The sequence below is a fragment of the Phalaenopsis equestris genome, unplaced genomic scaffold (assembly GCF_001263595.1).
Source record: "Phalaenopsis equestris unplaced genomic scaffold, ASM126359v1 Scaffold000359, whole genome shotgun sequence".
Classification (NCBI taxonomy): domain Eukaryota; kingdom Viridiplantae; phylum Streptophyta; class Magnoliopsida; order Asparagales; family Orchidaceae; genus Phalaenopsis; species Phalaenopsis equestris.
The window spans coordinates 168,741-188,776 of record NW_018164801.1 but is presented as its reverse complement, the minus strand read 5'-3'; the positions used below and the strand labels follow the sequence as shown (position 1 = coordinate 188,776).

Genomic DNA, 20,036 nt, shown 5'->3' with positions numbered 1-20,036 from the left:
AGGAATTGTGTGGTTTGATGTAACCTCCATTCATACAACTTTGGGTTAGTTTAAATTTTTAGCGGGTTAGTAGAAGGAATGATGGAATTATAAGCTGAAAATTACTCTTTCACTTGAGTTTGAGTTACTTCTTTATTATTATTTATGATGTTTAAGAATAATATAAATGTAAATTTCTGCTTCTGAAGTATCAAATTTGTGGCTGTCACATTTTTTGTTTTAAACAGTTTTACTAAACAAGAATAGAATGGTCATTTTTCAAGAAACAGCTGTTTCCTAATAGTTTTCACACAACTATAATAAACAGGCAGCCCCCTGCAACAGTTTTTTGGGACAGATAGCTGCAGTTGAAAAGTTGAGAAACTGCAACTACCCCAAACATACCCTAACACAATTCAGTTGAGCTGATAAAAGTAATTCAACTACAAACTCAAATAAATTCAAGAGCAAATTTCAACATAATAAAATAAGGAAAGAGCAATGATGAATTAAATTATTGGTATTATTAAAATGATAATTAATAAAATAAACTGTGTATTTATTGACAGATAAATTATAGAAGTTACAAGAATACTAAAAAAAAATATTCACATTAAATAAATAAATAAATTTATTTATTTGTTAGTCAGGCGTGAAGTAAGGGGAAAGCTTAGCGTTTTTGTTCAGTCCACGTCTTTCCCTCGAAGAATTCACCGAGCATTCGCTCCAGATCCTCGGGCGTAAATCTGATATACTTCTGAGGATTCTTTCCATTTTGTATGAGAGGTCTGATGCAAGAGTTTATGACGTCATAATTCAGTTATCGATTGCCAAAAAATAATATACAACAAATAAATAACACAAATATATAAAAATTTCATAGTTTCATCAAATGAATAGTAACACTGCAGATTTCATTAAAATTTAAATGTGGAGTTATATCTTTAGTTTTTATGAAACTCATATGAGATGACACCTCCCTTTCCATAAATGGAAAAAAATATAATAAAATTTTCAAAATGTTCTTTATTTTCTCAAATTATGAAGAGGGCGGGCGCCTAAATTTTTGGAATTAGCAGAAGGAGCTCAAAAAAACAATTTTGTGGAGCAGATGACACCAAGTGAACTGCAAGCTACATGACAAAAGGGTTGTTTTCACAATTAAAAAGCCAATTAAACCTCTAAACTTTAAGCCTAATTACCCTTCTGAATCAAAGCAAATCAATTATGAATCCACAACAACTTTTTTCCTATAAGAACAGTAAGGCCTGAACCTGTGCTAACTTTCAAAATCGAATGATTCGGCTTTAAAATAAATAAAAAAATGAAAGAAAAACTTACCCAAAGCGTTTTATAAAAGATCTATATGCTGGCAACAGAACTTCAGCAACCGCAAGCCTAAGAGACTCCCGAAGTTCAGGGTCAGGTATTGGATCTGGCACTGTCCACTGAGATTGCCTTTGATGAAGCTCCTCAAACTGCATGTTGAAGAACTTGAACCTGATGCACCCAAATGATGAATAAGTTTCTATGTTCATATAGATAAAATTAAGGGGCATTTATATACATACCTCACAGTTCTTATGTATTTACATATCTAACGCATTAACATTCATATTTACGTGCATACCACTCAAATCTTTAACATTGCATCAAAAATACTACCATCGCTATTTTCTTAGAAGTGAAATACACATTTTCATGCATAAGTTTATGACAACAAGGTGTTAATATGTGCAAATATCAAACTTTAGGTGTTTGATATGTAAATACAAGAGAATTATGTGGTATGTATGTAAATTTTCCTAAAATTCAATACATATTTCGGGTGATCAACCTCTCCTTTATATTTGCCCTGGAAACTCCACTGCTACTACCCCCATCGCTTCCTCCGGCAACAGAACCGTTTGAAGAACTCAAGCCTTGAACAGTGAGGGTCTGTAGAATCTGGAAACCATAGGATATTAAGAACTACAGGTGATCATAAATATAAAGTAAAACATATTTATGCATACTTTTCAAACAGGCTTGAGAACTCGAGTTATATCGAACAAAAACTTTGGATTAGGTTTCCAAGATTATCTTTGCAAGGTAAAAGATTTGCATGCAAAATGTTTGCATTATTATCAAAATGTCTCTAGTTATTTGTACGAGTTATAAAGTAAAAATATAATGCCAATTGTGTTTAGCAAAAATAAAAAATGTTATCATCGTAATGGCACTTTTAAGCAAAGGTTTCAATTACAGTATAAAAAATAACCAAATATGTAAGTCTGCTTTCTAGAGAGCTCCTAAACTATTTAATTGACTAACGCAAGGAAAAAATCTAAAAATGAACACAAATATATTTCAAGCAAACAAGAATTTTCATAGTCCAACAAATTAATCATTCATACACTAAATTATGCATATGAAACATAGCAAATGTTCAAATGATAAAGATACCGAATTGTTAAGTTAGAACTTAGAACTTACAAATTATCACACCGGTAGCACTTTCAAGCTCCAACAGCAGTACACCGAAGGCTTGTTTGGAATCACTTTTATTTTTAGACTTTTCTTTTTTTTTTTTTTTTTTTTTTTTTTTTTTTTTTTTGCTTTTATTTTAAAAACATATTTGTTCAGTGTATTTTTTAACTATTTTTATGTTTTATTTAATAAAAGAAAACTCAAAATATCTAAAAATTATTTTGAGTATTTCTAAAAACAGCTTAATATGTTAAAAGATACCAAACATGTTTTAATTAAACTAAAAGTATAAATAAAATAAATTAAGAATTAAAAATCATAGTGATCCGAAACATCCCCTAAAGTAATACTAATAGTGATAGACTAGTTGGAAAGAAAGAAAACTTTACAAATCCAGGCCAATTTTACCTTTGCCCATGCAACCCGCCTATACTGTTTCGCATTTTGCTGCACAAGTCTTCTGTGCCTTTGAACCCAATCATCACCGAATAAATCCTTAGCCTCTGACCTGAACAAAAAAAGAATAAATTTAAATAAACCTATGCATTAAAAGGTCTATTAAAAATTTGAATGATGTGTATAAAAATGAAAGTTTAGGCGTTAGATATGTAAATACATAAGATTTATGTGATAAAAAAAATATCGCCAACCAGTTGATATACGTGGGTTGTGGGTTGTTATAAAGATTCAGAGATCAGTTTGTACGAACAGTTTACCTTCGAACGGATCTGACCATATAATGGAGGTTATTCATGAGGAATAGGTAGGTCAACGCAGGATCTTTATATTGCTTAGATTTTCCATCTAGGTTGCTCTGAAGAGCCTGCATTATCCTCATAGTTACTATTGCCAATTGGGAATTATCATCAGCCCCAGCTGCTTCAAACTCCTGAAAAAGCTGCTTCAATGTGGACTGATAGCTGAAAAAAACATGATGTCCACTTGTCAGAATATCAATATTAACAATGTAAATAGTTTAAATTTGAAGATTCCGAAAAAGTGAAAATGTAAATCATAGCACAAATGTAACCTCATAGTACACATACATCTTCAATAAAAATACCGTTAGGACTGGCTACAAACATCCAAGTGTCAAGAAGATTCTATAGGTCATCAAATATCTCAAAGAAAAGAAAACCGCATTAGACTTCAATGCTAAGGTTATGTCTACAATTTCCAAGAAGTTCTCGGGCCCTCGCCAATGCATTGCGTACAAAGGTGACTTCCATCATTGAGTGGATGCTAAAGTCCACTTCATGGGTAGAAGCTCCTATCTTCAGTTGACAAAGTGGGAAGATTTATATACAGACCACACAGTTTCTATATATTTACAAATCTAACACCTAAACTTTAATTTTTACATACATGCCACCTTAGGTATGCATTATTTCAATTTTTTTTAAATTAAATGGTGGTACTTTTTATGTAATATGAAAGATTTGGGTGGTAGAAATGTTAAGACAAAGTTTAAATTACTGGAGCTCTTACTGCAGGCCTTCCACTCTATTCCACTACCACTGAAACTCAGCATGCAGCCAGAATCCTCCTGCTGCAAGCCTTTCTTCGAAGCCCCTCCACTCCTTTTTGGCACTGGAACTCTTCCTTCAGGATCCCCTCTGTTCAATTCTTGCCACCGGCTTCTCCCTGCAACCTGAATTATCCTTTCTGTAGGCCCTCCTCCTTCAAAAGAACCGTTCTACAGCAGCAGCTGCAGACGCAACAGCCAATTCTCCCACCTGCAATAAATTCACCTCTCTCCCTGTAGGCCCTCCGTCAGAGCTTCTCCCTTCAGCGGGCTCTCTGCCAGAGCTTCTCCCTGCAGCTGTCAGCATCAAAATTCTCCTTGCAACCACCAGCCAGTTTGCAGGCTTCATAGCAGGATTCCCTGCAACATTCCTATCTCCACTGCCTTCCACCAGGGCAGCCACAGGTAGCAGTCAGCCTTCCCACCGACGACCCAACTGGTCCTTCTTGAGAAAGTAGACCTCTCTGACTTTCTAGGCATTCATCCATTCCTATGGCAAAAAGCAACCAGGAATTTGGAGCTTGTAAAAGCAAAGAATTCATTTAGGCCTAAAGGTGCATAGGGTTTATGACCAAATACAAAATGAAGGCATCTAGTTTTACTCCGAAGCTTACCAGCTTGATATACACCAAGGTATAATATCCTCCTATTAACAGTAGAAGATCTCGACTGTGGATAATAGAGTCAAGTGCTTTTGATCACATGACTAGGGACATTCATGATCTCACCAACTATCAAGAGGTCACCAATCTCTAATTTGTTAGACTCGCCGATGAATCTCACTCAATGATTGTTGGGAAAAAGATTTGAAAATCTCCAAAAATATTCAACTTTTATCAGTGTTATTTGCTCTCCAACTAGATTACAACTTACTTTCAATTAAAAAGCTTACTCATGATCTAAACCGTGTTACTAAATTTCATTCTAACACTTGTGAATTTCACATGGTGGATTCGGGAAATATGATTGTCAGTGTCGAATTGCATCAAGGTCTACATGTGCTTAAAGAGAACTATTCCCTTAACACAAAAGCCTCTTCTCCACTGTCCCCTTCTCAATGATTCCAAGTCTGTGGAAAGTAAAGTTTTATTATGATATTATCGTCTGGGCATCCCAATTTTCTTTATACTGTGAAATTTTACCCCCCATCTTTTTATTAACAAAAAACCTAAGTTTCATCAGTGTGAAACATGTCAATTGGCTAATCCTGCCTCTTCTCCACTGTCCCTTTCTCAATGATTCCAAGTCTGTTGAAAGTCAAGTTTTATTATGATATTATCTTTTGGGCATCCCAATTTTCTTTATACTGTAAAATTTTACCCCCCATCTTTTTATTAACAAAAAACCTAAGTTCCATCAATGTGAAACATGTCAAATGGTTAATCCTGCCCATCATGTGCATCTTTTCTCAGTACAAACTCTCGCATCTGTTCTCTATCATCTCTAGTGAAGTTTGGGGACCTTCAAAATTGAAAATCATTAGTGGACACAGATGATTTGTTTCATTGATGATCACATTAGAACCAATTGGATATTTCTCATGAATTAGAAATCTGAAATTGCACAAATTTTTCAGTCCTATGACATGATTTACACTCAATTGCAATACAAAATTCAAATTCTCAAAACGAATAATGCAAAGAAATTCTTCAACTCTATCCTTGGATCCTTGCTTCTAAAGAATGGTATTAACCAAGTGAGTTCCTGTATTGAGACTCCACAATAAAATATAATAGCTGAGAGAAAGAATAAACATCTCCTTGAGGAATCTAGGTCTATAATACTTTCTCAAAATATCCCAACAGATTTTTGAAGAGATATGCTTACAGCTACCTACCATATTAATAAAATTCAAAGCAATATCCTTGAATTCAAAATCCCTCTCCATGTTTTAATGGAAAAATACCTCATGTTAGAGCATTCTCGTCCAATCTTCCTCTAAAAAAATTTGGTTCTCTTTTATCTACATTCACCAACTAAACCGCACAAAACTTGACCCAAAATCCATCAAGTGTATTTTCTTTAGGTATGCCTTCAAAGAAAATGAGTATAAGTGTTACTCTAATGTTTCAAGAAAATATTACAACACCATAGATTTCACATTTTTTAATAAACGGTCCTACAATCCCAAATTTGATGCTCAAGGAGAGAGTAATGAATATATTAATTTTGGGTTGCATTTGATGACACTTACACGACAACCCCACTTACTCCTCTTCCTACTCCTCTTCCACCAACTCTCATACTCTTGTTGAGGATATCCAACCAACCAAACCTGAGTCAACAACAAAGATTTTCGTGTGTACACAAGGAGGAGGAAAAACCTTGAGCAGTTAGAAGACAAGTTGCAAAAATAGAACTGCTCCAACCAAAACTCGTGCCCACACTTACCTGAAATTTTGGGTGAGGATATATCTAGTACTCATAAGTTATCCCCTTCATATTTTAGTGTTAATGACAAGAAAAGTCCTACCAGATACCCAAATCAGAAGTATTTAGCTTATAGGAAGTTATCCTCAACTTATAGAGCGTTTATATCTAACATTGATAATGTGTAGATTATTAAATACATTCATGAATCTCTTCAAAATTCAGAAAAGAGGAAAGCAGTGAAAAAATATTCAAGTGCTATAGCATAATGGCTGGTGGATTCTTATAAAACTCCCTCAGGATAAAAAACTAGTGGATGCAAGTTGGGATTCAACATCAAATACAAAATTGATGTCAGTCAAGCAAGGAGTCTGGACCGGTCGAATATAAATATTGTTCCTTTTACTGATTAAGTTTAATATTTGTTGAGTTTCTGTCAGGTAAGCCGCCAGCTTCCCATTTCCGCTTCTTGAGTTGTATCTGACAGCGAGAGGGTGCTCTAACTGTAACTTATCCTAGGTGTTGATCTTCTTCAAAGGTTTGAGAGGTGTTCCAGCTGTAACTCGACCACGTGAGAATATTTATCATTTCGTCTCTTCCTTGTTGTCGCCCATCGCAACGCGCAGCTAGCCCACTTGCACCCTTCCCACTTTATTTCTCTCAGGCATCAATCCAAGAACCTCCCTTGCTGTTGTTGTATTCCACTCTAACCCTCTCATAATTGTCACTATAGTTCCTTCTCCCCTAAACATTTGTTGTTGCCTCAGTTGTCCCCACCCCCTGTTGTTACCGTAATCCATGCCAACCTCATTCCCTCAACCCCTTGCTAGTCGCAACGCCTTCTACCTTCCCATATGTTCTTTAATTCCTTCCCCATGATCAAACATGTTGCCATAGACCCATCTCCAGGCAGACTAATCATGTCACCACCCTTTACTTACCTTCATGTTGTTGTCCCAACTCCAATGTGCCCTATCAGCCAGCTGCCACCCAACTGCTTCGTCATCGCCTAGGGTGTCTTTTTATGTGTGTTATCATTTTCCTTCTATTTTGAATTGACGTCGTTGCAACCATTTGAATTTCAGCAATAAGATTTGCATGTCTATTGGGATTTTCCTTAATTTTGATAATTTTGATCTCAAAGCTAGTCTAACCCTACTCTTATCCTGGAGTTTCCTAGCATCCACCCTACCAAAGCCAACTCCACAAAAAATTCCTTCATATTCCCAAACCATAGCCAAACTTTGACCTAACCATAATTTACCTTGCTGATTTTCAAAATTAACAATACTAAATCATTTTCTTCACCCAATTTCGCCTCCTAACTCTAAACCTTAGCCATGCCACCAAGGAAATATATACATGAGCCTACCCAGAAAGAGATACAGTGAAAGATCCACCGAATTCAACGGATACTTGCGGACAATGATGAAGAAACCCGGTGGAAAACTACCTTCAATCGTCATAGGGAAAGTCGAAGGGGCAAAATATACGAAAATTTCAACCACTTCCATAGGGAGGATTTCAGCGAAGACAAAGACAGGCCACGAAGCTTTGGAATCCAGTACTAGAGGAGGCAGAGAAAGGAGACCACATATGGATAACACAGGGACTTCGGAATAAAGGTGGATCTACTAGAGTTCGATGGAGGTACGGATCCAGACGACTTTATCGAATGACTACAATCAGTTGAGAGCATCTTTGAGTAGAAAGAAGTGCTAGAAGATGAAAGGGTAAAACTTGCAGCTATCAAATTGAGAAAATTTGTCTCCTTGCGATGGGAAAACTTGCAAAGGCGGAGGAAGAAAGAAGGCAATGATAAGTTTACCAAGTGGGAGAAGAAGCGGAAGGAGGTGCAGAGAAAATACCTGCCTACTCACTATCACCAGGATATGTTTCTGAGACTCCGCCACCTGCAGCAAAGAGACCTATCAATAGAGGTATTTGCGGCACAGTTTGACAGGTTGCACATGAAGTGTGATTTAGTCGAGCCAGAAAAACACACCATAGACTGTTACCTAGGAGGACTGAAGCCCATTATCAACAATGTGGAACAACTACAACCTATTTGTCACTTGGAGATGTACAGACCTTAGCCCTAAAGGTGGAGAGACAGCAGAAACAGTGCAGACAACCATCATCAATCAGTCAGCCACCCGCAATTGGAGATACCAACAAAAGCATGTCTCAAGGAATTGAGAAAACTCGTTTGAATAAAGAGACACAGCCACACCGAAAAGAAGCCCGAGAAGAGTAACACGACGACTACAGCAGAGACACAGCCACACCGAAAAGAAGCCCGAGAAGATTAACACGACGACTACAGTCACAACCAGAAAATGCTTTAGATGTCATGGATTTGGACACATCTCCTCCAGTTGCCCGACGAGTCGAGTTGTATCGTTCACCAAGTAAGGCACATAGGAGAACGTTAATATGATGAAACAGTTGAGGAACAGGGTGACGTATACCATCTTCCACCGGATGAAGGCGAAATATTCGTCGTTCGAAGAGTCCTACGGACTAAGGATATGAAGGATCCATAGTAGCTTCTTCATAACATATTCTAAACTCGTACTGTGAACAGAAAGGTATGTAGTCTCATCATTGATGTTGGGAGCAGTAAAAACATGGTATTTACATAAAAGGTAGAGAAATTGGGCCTCATGACTCTAGAGGCATTCCCAACCGTATTCCCTGACATTGCTAAAGAAAAATAGAGTCAGCATTGACTGGAGGTGCCTAGTGGAGTTCTCGATTAGAAGTCAGCTCCAAAATCAGGTGTGGTGTGACATGGTCCACATGGATGTAGTAGCATTTTGTTGAGAAAACTGTGGCAATTTGACCGTAGGACTCATCAAAATGAATTCAAAATTACCCACGCCTTCACTAAAGAGGGGAAGCGTATCATTCTTCTTCATTCGGCAGAGCCCGAGGTCACAAGAGCCCTTGCCAGCATAGCAGCGTCAGTGAGAACAGTTTTGTGACGACAAATGATGATAGGACTGAGATGACAATTCTCGCTATGGGACAATCACGACAGAGGGTATTTCCGAACATCATGTTCGATACCCTGCCACCAAGGCCACCACCATTTAGAGAGGCTCAAGTTAACCTCACTTTAGATCGGGTTGAGAGAACCTTGGAATTTTTAAGGAGAATGCAATAATATATCCGTGACACACAGGCCCGAGCTAGATCAGTAGTGAGTTCCAAAAAAATTGGATTGATATAGGTGTTTGCTAGCAAACGGGGAACAACCCTTAGCTGCCTTCGGGACGGTGCACTTGTCAGTGGGATCAAGGTGCTTTTCGAACTACAGCCGAAGAGCCTTCATCCTCGAGAGGTTAAAACAACGCTATCCCCGACAAGGAGCAAATAGAAGCTTCGACGAATAAGGTTGAAACTCCCCTAATCCCGAGAGATTGACATTGGGCTTTCACGTTGAACCACTCGACTCAGCAAAGTGACAGTCCAGCAAAGAGGCTAGGCTGTCCAGCTAATTATTGGGCGAGAACTACGCCCATTCCCCCCTCCTCCTACCTCTCTAATATAAATATGTTCCTTTTGCTAATTACGGTTAATTTTTGCTAAGTTTCTATCAGAACAGTCGTCAACTTGCCCCTTCCCCTTCCAGAGCTTGTATCAAACGGCAAGAAGGTGTTTCGGCTGTAACTCGCCCAGGTAATGATCTTCTGCAAACGAGGAGTGCATCAGTTGTAACTCAACCCTGCAGGGATATTTATCCCTCCACTTCATCGTTGTTGCCCTTCCCAGCTCGCTACTAGCCCACCTGCACCCTTTCTATATAATTTCTCTCACCTGTCAATCCAGCAATCCCCCTGCTGTTGACGTACTCCACTCCAACCCTCCTAGAACAGTTGCCAACCACTCTACTCTCCCATTCAGCCACTGTAACCCTATCGCCCTACAAATATGTTGTTACCTCAATCCAGCAATCCCCACGCCTTGTTGTTACCACAATCCACGCCAACATCATCCCATCAACCCCTGCTGGCTACAACACTGTCTACCTTCCCATCTGTTGCCTTAATTCCATCCCCAGGATCCAAACCTACTGTCATAGATCCATCTCCAGCCCTCATGACCCTGCCACCACCCTCTACTTACGTTCGGCAGTTCTCCCAACCCCAACATGCCCTATCAACCTGTCTTCCAACCGCCACCCATCCCCTTCGCTGTCGTCCTAGAGTATCTTTTTTATGTGTGTAATCGTTTTTTTCTTGTTTTGAAGAGTCGTCATTGTAACCATTTAAATTTCAGCAACAAGATTTGCATGTCTATTGAGGTTTTGGTTAATTCTGGTATCACAGACTTATTACAAAAGATCTCACGCAAGCTTATGGGATTGACTATCAGAAAACCTTCACACCAATTGGCAAACACTATTAGAGTTCTCTTTTTAGTAACAATTAACGAGAATAAGGATTGCATCAACATGACATAAAATATCTTTCTAAATAGGGATCTGGAAAAAGTATATATAGAAATATTATCATGACTTGAGAATGATTATAACAAAAACTTAGTATGCAAACTCAGGAAGTCTTTCTATGGCCACCAGAGGCATAGTTAGTTTGAAAGATTTGTAGATTTGTTATAACTATGAAATCCAATGGATATTCTCAAAGCCAAACTGATCACAAATTATTTAGAAAATACTCAGAGAGATTAGATTGTTGCATTGTTCATATATGTGGATGATAAAATACTAGCGATGATGAAAGAGAAATTCTTCAAATCAAAGTGTTTGCCATTGAGTTTGAAATCAAGGACATAGAAAACATGAAATAGTTTTTAGAAATGAAGGTAGGAAGGTACAAGAAATGTAATGTTATATCACAAATAAAATGCACCTGAAATCTACTAAAGGAAACATGGATGATTGGATGCAAACTTATTGATACTCCAATGAAGCCAAAAACGAATTCTAACATGAAAGAAGAGAGTATATATGTTAATAAAAGAAGGTATCAAAAATTGGTAAGAAAACTCATCAACCTTGTCGTATACTAGGTCAGATATTGCACAATCTATTAGTATTGTGAGCCAACACATGAATAGCCCAAATAAACTGTATTTGGAGATGGTATACAAGATTCTGAGGTTTCTAAAGAAAACTCTTAGTCATGAATTGATTTTTGAGAAAACCAGAAACAAGAATGTTAAAGCCTACACTAATGCAAATTGAGCTAGGAAACTCACTGACAGAAGATCCACCATTGGTTACTACTCATTCGTATGAGAAAATTTAATTTTATGGAGGATTAAGAAGTAAGGTATTGTTTCTAGAAGCAATGTCGAATAAAAGTATAGCACATTTACCTTGGAAATCTATAAAAGGATCTGGATTCAGAAATTATTAAAGGAATCGGGATGTCCCTCCAATAAGCCTATACAGATGTTTTGAGACAATCAAGCAGCCATCATTATTGCCAAGAATCAAGTGCATCATGATAGGACCAAGCAATATTAAAGTTGATAGACACTTCATTTCAAAAAAGGTTAATGAGAGAATTATACAGCTAAGCTACATCCCTACTCACCAACAAGTTGTTAATGTCTTCACCAAGCCCTTCCTTTAAGCACCTTCTCAGAGTTTACCAAACTTGGTCTCTACAACATCTACGACCCAAATTGATGGAGCATGTGGAAACATAAGAAGTTTCAAGTGGTTTTCCTAGTTTTGACCAGCCGGCTATCCAGATCTTATGGGAGTTTTGATTAGAGACCGATTTGAAAACCTCTTGATTTGTGTTTATTCCTTTCCTATTCATGTTTCTTTATTATTTTATTTTAGAATTATTTCCAATTCTAATTTAGGTAAGATATGCTTGGTAAGTTTGTAAATTAGAAGGGATTAGGTTCTCCATATATATGTACTCTACATGTGATTAAAGTGATCCAGGAATTTTTAGGAATCTTTTCCTCTCCAAATCTATTTTTCAACACACGTTGAAGTTTTTGAAACTAAATTCAAAACTCTTGTAAATCTCTCCCTTCCTCGAGTCCACTTCCATAAAGAGAAGTGGACTTACTGGTACTCAAAGCTACATAATGAGAACCCCTTTTCCACTACACAACGGGTGCAGGCTACAAAGTCGAAACACTTGAAATGCTTTTGTTCATCAGTTCTTGACTATATCAAGCAATTATTCAAGTTACGTTCTACAGCTAATCAAAAGCAAACAAAGAAACCTAAAAACGTGATAATTTAAGGGATATGATGTTATACACTTGTTGAATATAATGATATTGAATTAAACCCTCTTGTAAATCTCTCTTTTGCTTTGGTCCTCTTCCACAAAAGGCAGATTTCCTTGAGCTCAAAATTACATAGTGAATACACTACACGAGGGATGTAGGCTAAGAATTTAAACAACTTAATTTTAGTTTTTTCATATGCTCTTGCCTCTCTACTCATAACATTCCCCTCCTTTCCCTTCACCTATACACCCCTCTAAGGAGTCTCTCAGCCCAACCATTACTTCCTATAATGTTGAATGTTATCATGTCTACATGCCACCATCAGAACAACAACAACAACAACAAGTCTTTATTCCACCAAGTGGGGTCGGCTACATGAATCTTTTTCTCTACTGTGTCGTATTAAATGTTATATTTTCATTTAATTCTAATTAAGAACATTTTTTAATACAATATGCCCAAGCCTTTAGTGTCTACCTCTGCCTTTCTTAACATAAGTCGAATCTAAAACATCTACACTCCTAACCGGTTCATCAGATGGTCAACTTTAATATGACCAAACCATCTAAGACGACTCTCTCTAATATTGTTTGTCACTGGAGCTCCCTTTCAAGGATAGATTTGTTTTGCATTTTGACTTCAAGTGTCAAGCAACTCATCCATTCAAGCATTCTCATCTCAGCATCACTTAACTTTGTTTTATGTTTCTCTTTTAAAGGCCAATATTTTTTATCCATAAAGCATTGCAAGTCACCACCATCTTATAAAACTTTCCTTTTAAGTTTAAGCTTACTTTCTATCACACAAAGGCCCGATGCATTCCTCCACTTCAACCAATCAGCCTGAATTTTATTAATAACATCCCCATCTTTATCACCATCACTTTGAATAATAGACCCAAGATATCTAAAATATTCACTTTTTTTTAATAATTTGATCGCCCATAGTTACAACTCTGCCACTAGAGATACTAGTATTAAAAAAATATTCTATATATTCAGCTTTAGATCTACTCAAACGAAAACCTATAAACTCCAATGTAGACCTCCATAATTCAAGTTTTTTTCCTGAACTCTTTATATAGTTTTATCCGCAAGAAAGATATCATCAACGAAAAGCATACCACAATGTACATCATCCTGCAAATGTCCAGTAAGAGCATCCATAACTAAAGCAAAAAGATATTAGCTTCAAGTCGGTCCCTGATGTAGTCCAACTTAAATAGGAACTCTTTTTATTTGAACACAAGTAACAGCTCTAGAATACATAACTTTAATGAATTGAATATAAGTCATATCAACACATTTCTTTTCTATATCACTCCAAAGAACTTACTTAGGAATCTTATCGTAAGCTTTTTCTAAATCAATAAAAATCATTTGTAGAACCTCCTTACTCTTCGTACTTCTCCATCAAACCTCTCAATAAATGTATAGCATTCATAGTAGACTTGCTCGACATAAATTCAAACTTATTATGAGAAATTTTTGTATCCCATCTTAACCTATGTTCAATTACCCTCCCGAAATTTTAAAATATGATACATTAATTTAATTCCTCAATAATTTGCACACTCATGCGCATCCCCTTTATTCTTAAAAATGGGGACCAAAATACTCCCCACAGATACCCATCAGAACAATGACATAAATTAACTCCTCGGACATGTTTAAAAAAACCTTAACATAAAGCTAATAAAATATTAAATCTCCCAATTTGTAAAATAAAATAAACAATTATACTTGGCTGCAAAATTTTAAAATTTGTAGTCCTTTCACCAAACACTTGCACAATAACTTTTTTTAAAAGCATAGGGATGAGAATTATAAAAAAAAAGACATCAAACACAACTATTTTTCAATTATAATCATTTTTAAAATTGAGATATTATAATAGGAAAATGTATGAGTACAAGAAAAGTAATTAGCAAGAATCCTCCAAAAAAAATACACAAGAAAATATATTACTACCATGAATGCTTGTGAAAATAAATTTTTAAGAGCATGTAAACTACGCAATGACTCGTTTGGATCTTCATGCTTAAAGCCTAGTGAAATGTAGAATAGTGACAATACATCTTTTTTTTCTTTTTAAGTCATGTCTCGTTTGCTCAGCATAATTTAAAATCAGTCATTTTAACCATAGAGTCAACACTTTGAGTATCCTCGTCAAAATTATTGAGTTTCTTCCAAATTTGTGATTGCATAATAGAGAATTTGCCTCCAAATGATAGAAGATTGAATTGGATCATTTGATATTACCTCTAGGACCTACATTTTCTCAGTCTTAAATGAGCCTGAAGAAATCAAATAAATTATGCCCAAAAAAAATTTATAGGATGAACAACATGATGAGATACCTTCATATTCAACCCTTTGTCTATCTCTATAAGTTGAGGATTTGTCTATCTCTATAAGTTGAGGAGCCAATCCACGTCTTTTTTAATGAAAAGTACCATCTAATACAACTAGAAGTCTAATTACAAATTGTCTCTAAGGAAATGCAGTAATAATACATATTTACAAAAACTTGTCAATATAGAACCCATGAAATATAAAGTAGGTTGGCTAACATAATAAAAACAAAGGTGACAATAGCAATTTAGAATAGAGTGAAAGGTGGTTCTTCAAAAGAGTCAAAAAAAGGTGGTCATTTCAACATATGAATTAATAAACCACTAATATAGTATAACCATCAAAAGAAAAGCTTGGCGCAGTCTGCCTTGAAAAATAGCCACAAATAAACATCAATAAATAAGGTTGACGAAATGATTTCCAATTAAATATAAAGTTGACATAACTTCACAAAAAATATCCAGGTTCCGGCTACACATATAAAATTTACGAATAGTAAGAAAACAAAAGGGCCTTGCAAGCTCTGTGATCTCTTCTTTAGTGAAGGTGAGAATAGGTTTACTAGTTATGTGGATAGATGCTCATGAGAAGGTGAGAAAAAAATGATAGGAAGATTTAAGGAGAAATACAAAAAAAACTAGAAAGGGAAACTAGAGGCACAAACCTCAAAGGAAAGAAAACAATAAGAAGAGCCTCCAGGAAGCAATCATCGACCATGATATGACCTCATAAAGTATATCTAAAGACCTTGGAGCAACCATTATGGGAGAAATAGGCGAAATCCATTGAAAATCAGTGACAAAGGAGAAGAGGGATGAAAATCAAAAGCTAGAATGGCAGCCATAGCAACATCTGGAGAAAAAGAAAATGAATAAGCACTATAAAGAAGATGAGGGAGAGTAAAAAAATCCGCAAATAGCGAGAATGAACATAGAAGGCAACATGATGGACCTAGGTGCGAAAAAGACTAAGAGAAACAACCCTTCCAGGAGGCAAGTGTTAAAAGGAACCATAAGTCAACCGCATGAGGCATCAATGAAAAAGGTCAAGCAAGTGAGCAAAGCAAAGCACAATCAAAACTGCAGGCAAGAATGCCAAGATGGAGCAAATAACATGAATTTGCAATGTGCACAAGCTAGAATAATTAGTTAGGTACAAATTCATGTGCTACGAGCTCAATTGATGAGCATGAGCGTGGAGAAGAAGTGTGGAGACTTTTCAATTACATCATCATGAGCCATATCTCAACTATTTAGAGTTGGCTAAATTAATCCTCATTTTTCATTCATTCTTGGTGAGTATCGCTTGAGATGTAAAGCAAATTATTTTGAACATTTTTATCCAAATTACTTTATGTTACCCTTTTGCTCTTAATCCTCCAATGTTACTTTATTAAGTCTAAAGGCGCATCCTCCACATTTTGTTTTACACATCCAATTTTCAAGTCATTGAAATAAAAACTCAAGATAATCATGAGGAATATAATAATGGAAGGAGTGTTTATTTTGAGCAAGTATTTGCTACAAAATGAAAGTAACAAAAATAAAAATAAAAAAAAATACTAGCAAGCGACTTCAAAACATAATCCTTCCGAGCAAAGACAACTTATCCACTAAGACGGATGAAGTAAAACCTACCTCAAATTTAAAAAAAAAAAATTATATCCAAAGATGACAGTAGAAAAAAACTAGAAATGAAGATAAAACATAAACAAAAACTTCATGAGGTTAATAAATTAGCTAGTTAAAGGATAAAATCAATAAAATGTAAAGCTATTGGCAAATCATTTTGAACATTATTTGTCTAATTTACCGTATTTCTTTCCTCTTCTTCTTAATCTGCCAAAATTGTTTTGTCACACCTAAAGGTGCATTTTCTACCCTTCATTGTATACATCCAATTTTCAAGATGTTGAGATAAACTCCAGATATGTGTGAGGAATATAATAATGCAAGGAATTTTTTATTTTAAACAACTACTAGCTACAAAATGGTGGTAACAAAAGATAGAAATAATAGCATCAACAAAAGTAGAAATAATAGCATCAAGCATCTTCAAAAGAAGAAACCTTCCAAGCAAAGCCCGCTTATCCAATTATGGGAGTGAACTAAAATCTAACTAAATATTTCTAATAAAATTATCTCCAAATATAACAATTTAAAAAAATTAGAATTGATGGCAAAACATACTCAAAAAGGAACTTCACGTAGTTTATAACATAGCTAGTTAAAGGGTGAACTGTTCCATCAAGCACTGTTGTTTTAGTGGCATCTTTTTCAACTGCCTCTTCAAAATCACCAAATGTTTCTTGAGCAGTCAACGCTAAGCGCTTTGTTAGATTAAAAGACACCTCCCGCAGCTCAGAACAAGCTTTCCCTTCAAATATTAATTCAACCTACAAGAAATTCAGATTTTGGGCAGTAGATTAATGCTCAACACTTAATAATAAAAATAGCTACCAAATAAAAAACTAGTGCATTTACATTTCTCAACTGTGTAGTTCAATGAAATATTCAAAAACAAAAATGAATAGCATATGGCCCAATACACTAATAATATGGGCTCAGATTTATAACTGGAAAACAATAAACCCAAGCCCTAATAAATATGATAAATTTGTTAGTAGCAAAGCAATGACTTCAATAAAGCGTTTCAACCAAAAACAAAAACATTTTATCAACAGAAGGATTTTATCATTCTAAGAAGTCAAATACGATTAACTACATAACTTCAAAAGCTATGAGCTAATCTCCAAACTATGAAAAAAGGGTCCTATTATCACAAGGATGGGCAATGATGGATCTTTTTGCTCCAAGTTTTTCCCCTCAATTTTTTGTAGCTATTGCTGACGTGTTCACTAATTTGTGCTTCAAAGTTTATTAAAAAGAAAAGGGCACAGAAGTGCCTGATCATCCAAGATTTTTTCTGTACATCAAAGCTTCTTTCGTTCACTTTTTTTTTTTTGGTGCCATCCCATTTATTTCCTTTTATGTATATATGGTTCCTTCTTCTTCTTTGCATCAATTCATGGCATTTTATTTTATTTTTTTAAGCTTGCAGAAAGAAATCTCATTCGAGAAGCCATCAACTGGCAGGTGACTTCTCTATGCCCTTTAAATTGTCTTAATACCTCCTCTTCCCTTTTCATCCTGAAACACCATGCCCTTTAAATTATTTTAATGCCTCCGCTTCCCATTTCATCCTGAAACACCAGTTGTTTTGGTTTCTCATCTCTTCCCTCATTTCTCTTTATAGTTGCTTTCAGAAGCTGCAATTTGTTTCTGCCAAGAGTTTACAAAACTATCTACACCTCCTTGCTGAATATTTCCCCCAACCTGCTTCATAAAATCACTAGAAAATTGGTCATAGCTTCCTGCCGGAATTTTGCAACCTTGAATAAACCTAAGATAAATGTAATTTTCCATTATTTTAAATTGCCAATGTTCTATTCTGAGATAACGTGTACAATGTCTTCAAGAACAAAGCAAACAATAGATTTCATAGTTATGCAGTCATATTCATAAGTGCATCTGTTAAAAGTTAATGTCTCTGTTTAGATTGTTTTCACTAGTTAAGTTTTACTAGCAGCTATTGATACAGAAAAGCAAAAAAAACAAAAAAAGTTCAATTCACAGATGAAGAAAAAAATTAGCCCATAAAGAAAAATGAATAACTAAGCACGAAGCAATGACTAGAGTTTCAATCGGCTAAGATAACAAACTTCATTCCATGTTCGAGCAAAAAGGATGCTTTAAGAAAAAAAGAAAGAGTGATTCTCTTTTTTTCCGTCTCAAGTTCTTATAGCAATCATATTTTTAACCTTTCAGAAAACATTTAACAGAATTCCCACAAGTGCAGCATCTTTTTTTTCAGTTTTCTGCAGAAATAAGCAGCTGTTATTGTAGTTTAAGCCCAATTTTCTCATAAGCAGTCAACCTTATTAGTTCCCAAAAGCAAAGGGTTGCAAATAAACCGAGTGTTTAGCAAGTTACATGTAACTCGGCTTGATAAGAGCTCATTAATATTTGTTTGATTAATTAATTGAACAAATTTGAACACTTTTATAAATGCTCGATTGTTAAATGAACAAGCTTGAACACCTAATTGTTCAATTGGTTTATGTTCGTGAATAACATCATTTAAAGCATGTAAACAAACCCGTTACAAAGCTTGATAAATAATTTCATTTAGAGTTCATAAATAATATAGATTTAATGCTTATAAACAAAATCAGTTAAAACTTAATTCAATCTTCAAAATAAGTTCAATCAAAGCTTAGTTTAAATTTCATTTATACTAAATTAAATTTTAATTTGTAGTACTCAAGAAAAGATAAAGACTTAATTATTTAGTTTTTTATTTATTTTACACATTTATTTGGTAATTTTAATAATGCATTTAAAAGCTCATTCATATTTGTAAGTTCAACAAGTAACACATTATAAGCTCGATAAAATTTGATTCATTAGAAAATAAAAAGTTCAACCACATCACTCTTTATTTCGTTTGATAACTCTTATTTTTAACACAATAGCTTTAATTTAAATTTGCTCAATAAAAATTGTTTGGATAGAAATTAAGTAGCCCGATAATTTAGTCATTAATTTATTTGATAATAATTCGAGTGTCATCATACGAAACGAACAAGAAACTCAAACAGGAACTAAGCTTGGATATAAACACAGCTTGATTAGAGCTATAGCTAAACTCGAGCTTGAATTTTATAAACAAGCTCGGGAGTTGTAGACAAATTTAGGACATACTGAATTTACTCGACCTTGTTTCCCCCACCCACTTCTGTGAAGAGAGTTAAAAGTTTTTTAGGTCATGTTAGGTTCTATAGACAATATATTAAGAATTTTTCTAAAATTACCAAACTCCTATGTCATTTACTGAAAAAAAGATGTCTCATTTGATTTTGACCAAAATTGTCTATCTATCTTCAAAACGTTAAAAAAAAAATTAGTCATTGCACCCATTATTGTTTCACTTGATTGGGAGAGTCCTTTTGAATTAATGTGCGATGTTAATGATTATATTATACGGATAGTGTTAGATCAAATGAGAGATAAGATGTCTAGAACTATATACTATGTCAGTATGATTCTTAA

General features: G+C 35.2%; 1 protein-coding gene across 1 annotated transcript in view; it reads right to left on the bottom strand.

The window, feature by feature from the left end:
* Window positions 1-608: 608 nt before the first annotated feature.
* LOC110026245 (exocyst complex component EXO70A1-like) overlaps window positions 609-20,036 on the bottom strand; it is a 35,331-nt gene continuing 15,903 nt past the window's right edge. Inside the window, exons 7-12 of the mRNA XM_020727116.1 lie at window positions 17,115-17,320; window positions 3,165-3,368; window positions 2,857-2,956; window positions 1,817-1,926; window positions 1,321-1,479; window positions 609-767 (exon numbers count right to left, since the gene is read on the bottom strand). Of these exons, the coding sequence (XP_020582775.1) occupies window positions 650-767; window positions 1,321-1,479; window positions 1,817-1,926; window positions 2,857-2,956; window positions 3,165-3,368; window positions 17,115-17,320 (897 nt within the window). The 3' untranslated portion in view covers window positions 609-649. The remainder of the gene's footprint in view (window positions 768-1,320; window positions 1,480-1,816; window positions 1,927-2,856; window positions 2,957-3,164; window positions 3,369-17,114; window positions 17,321-20,036) is intronic.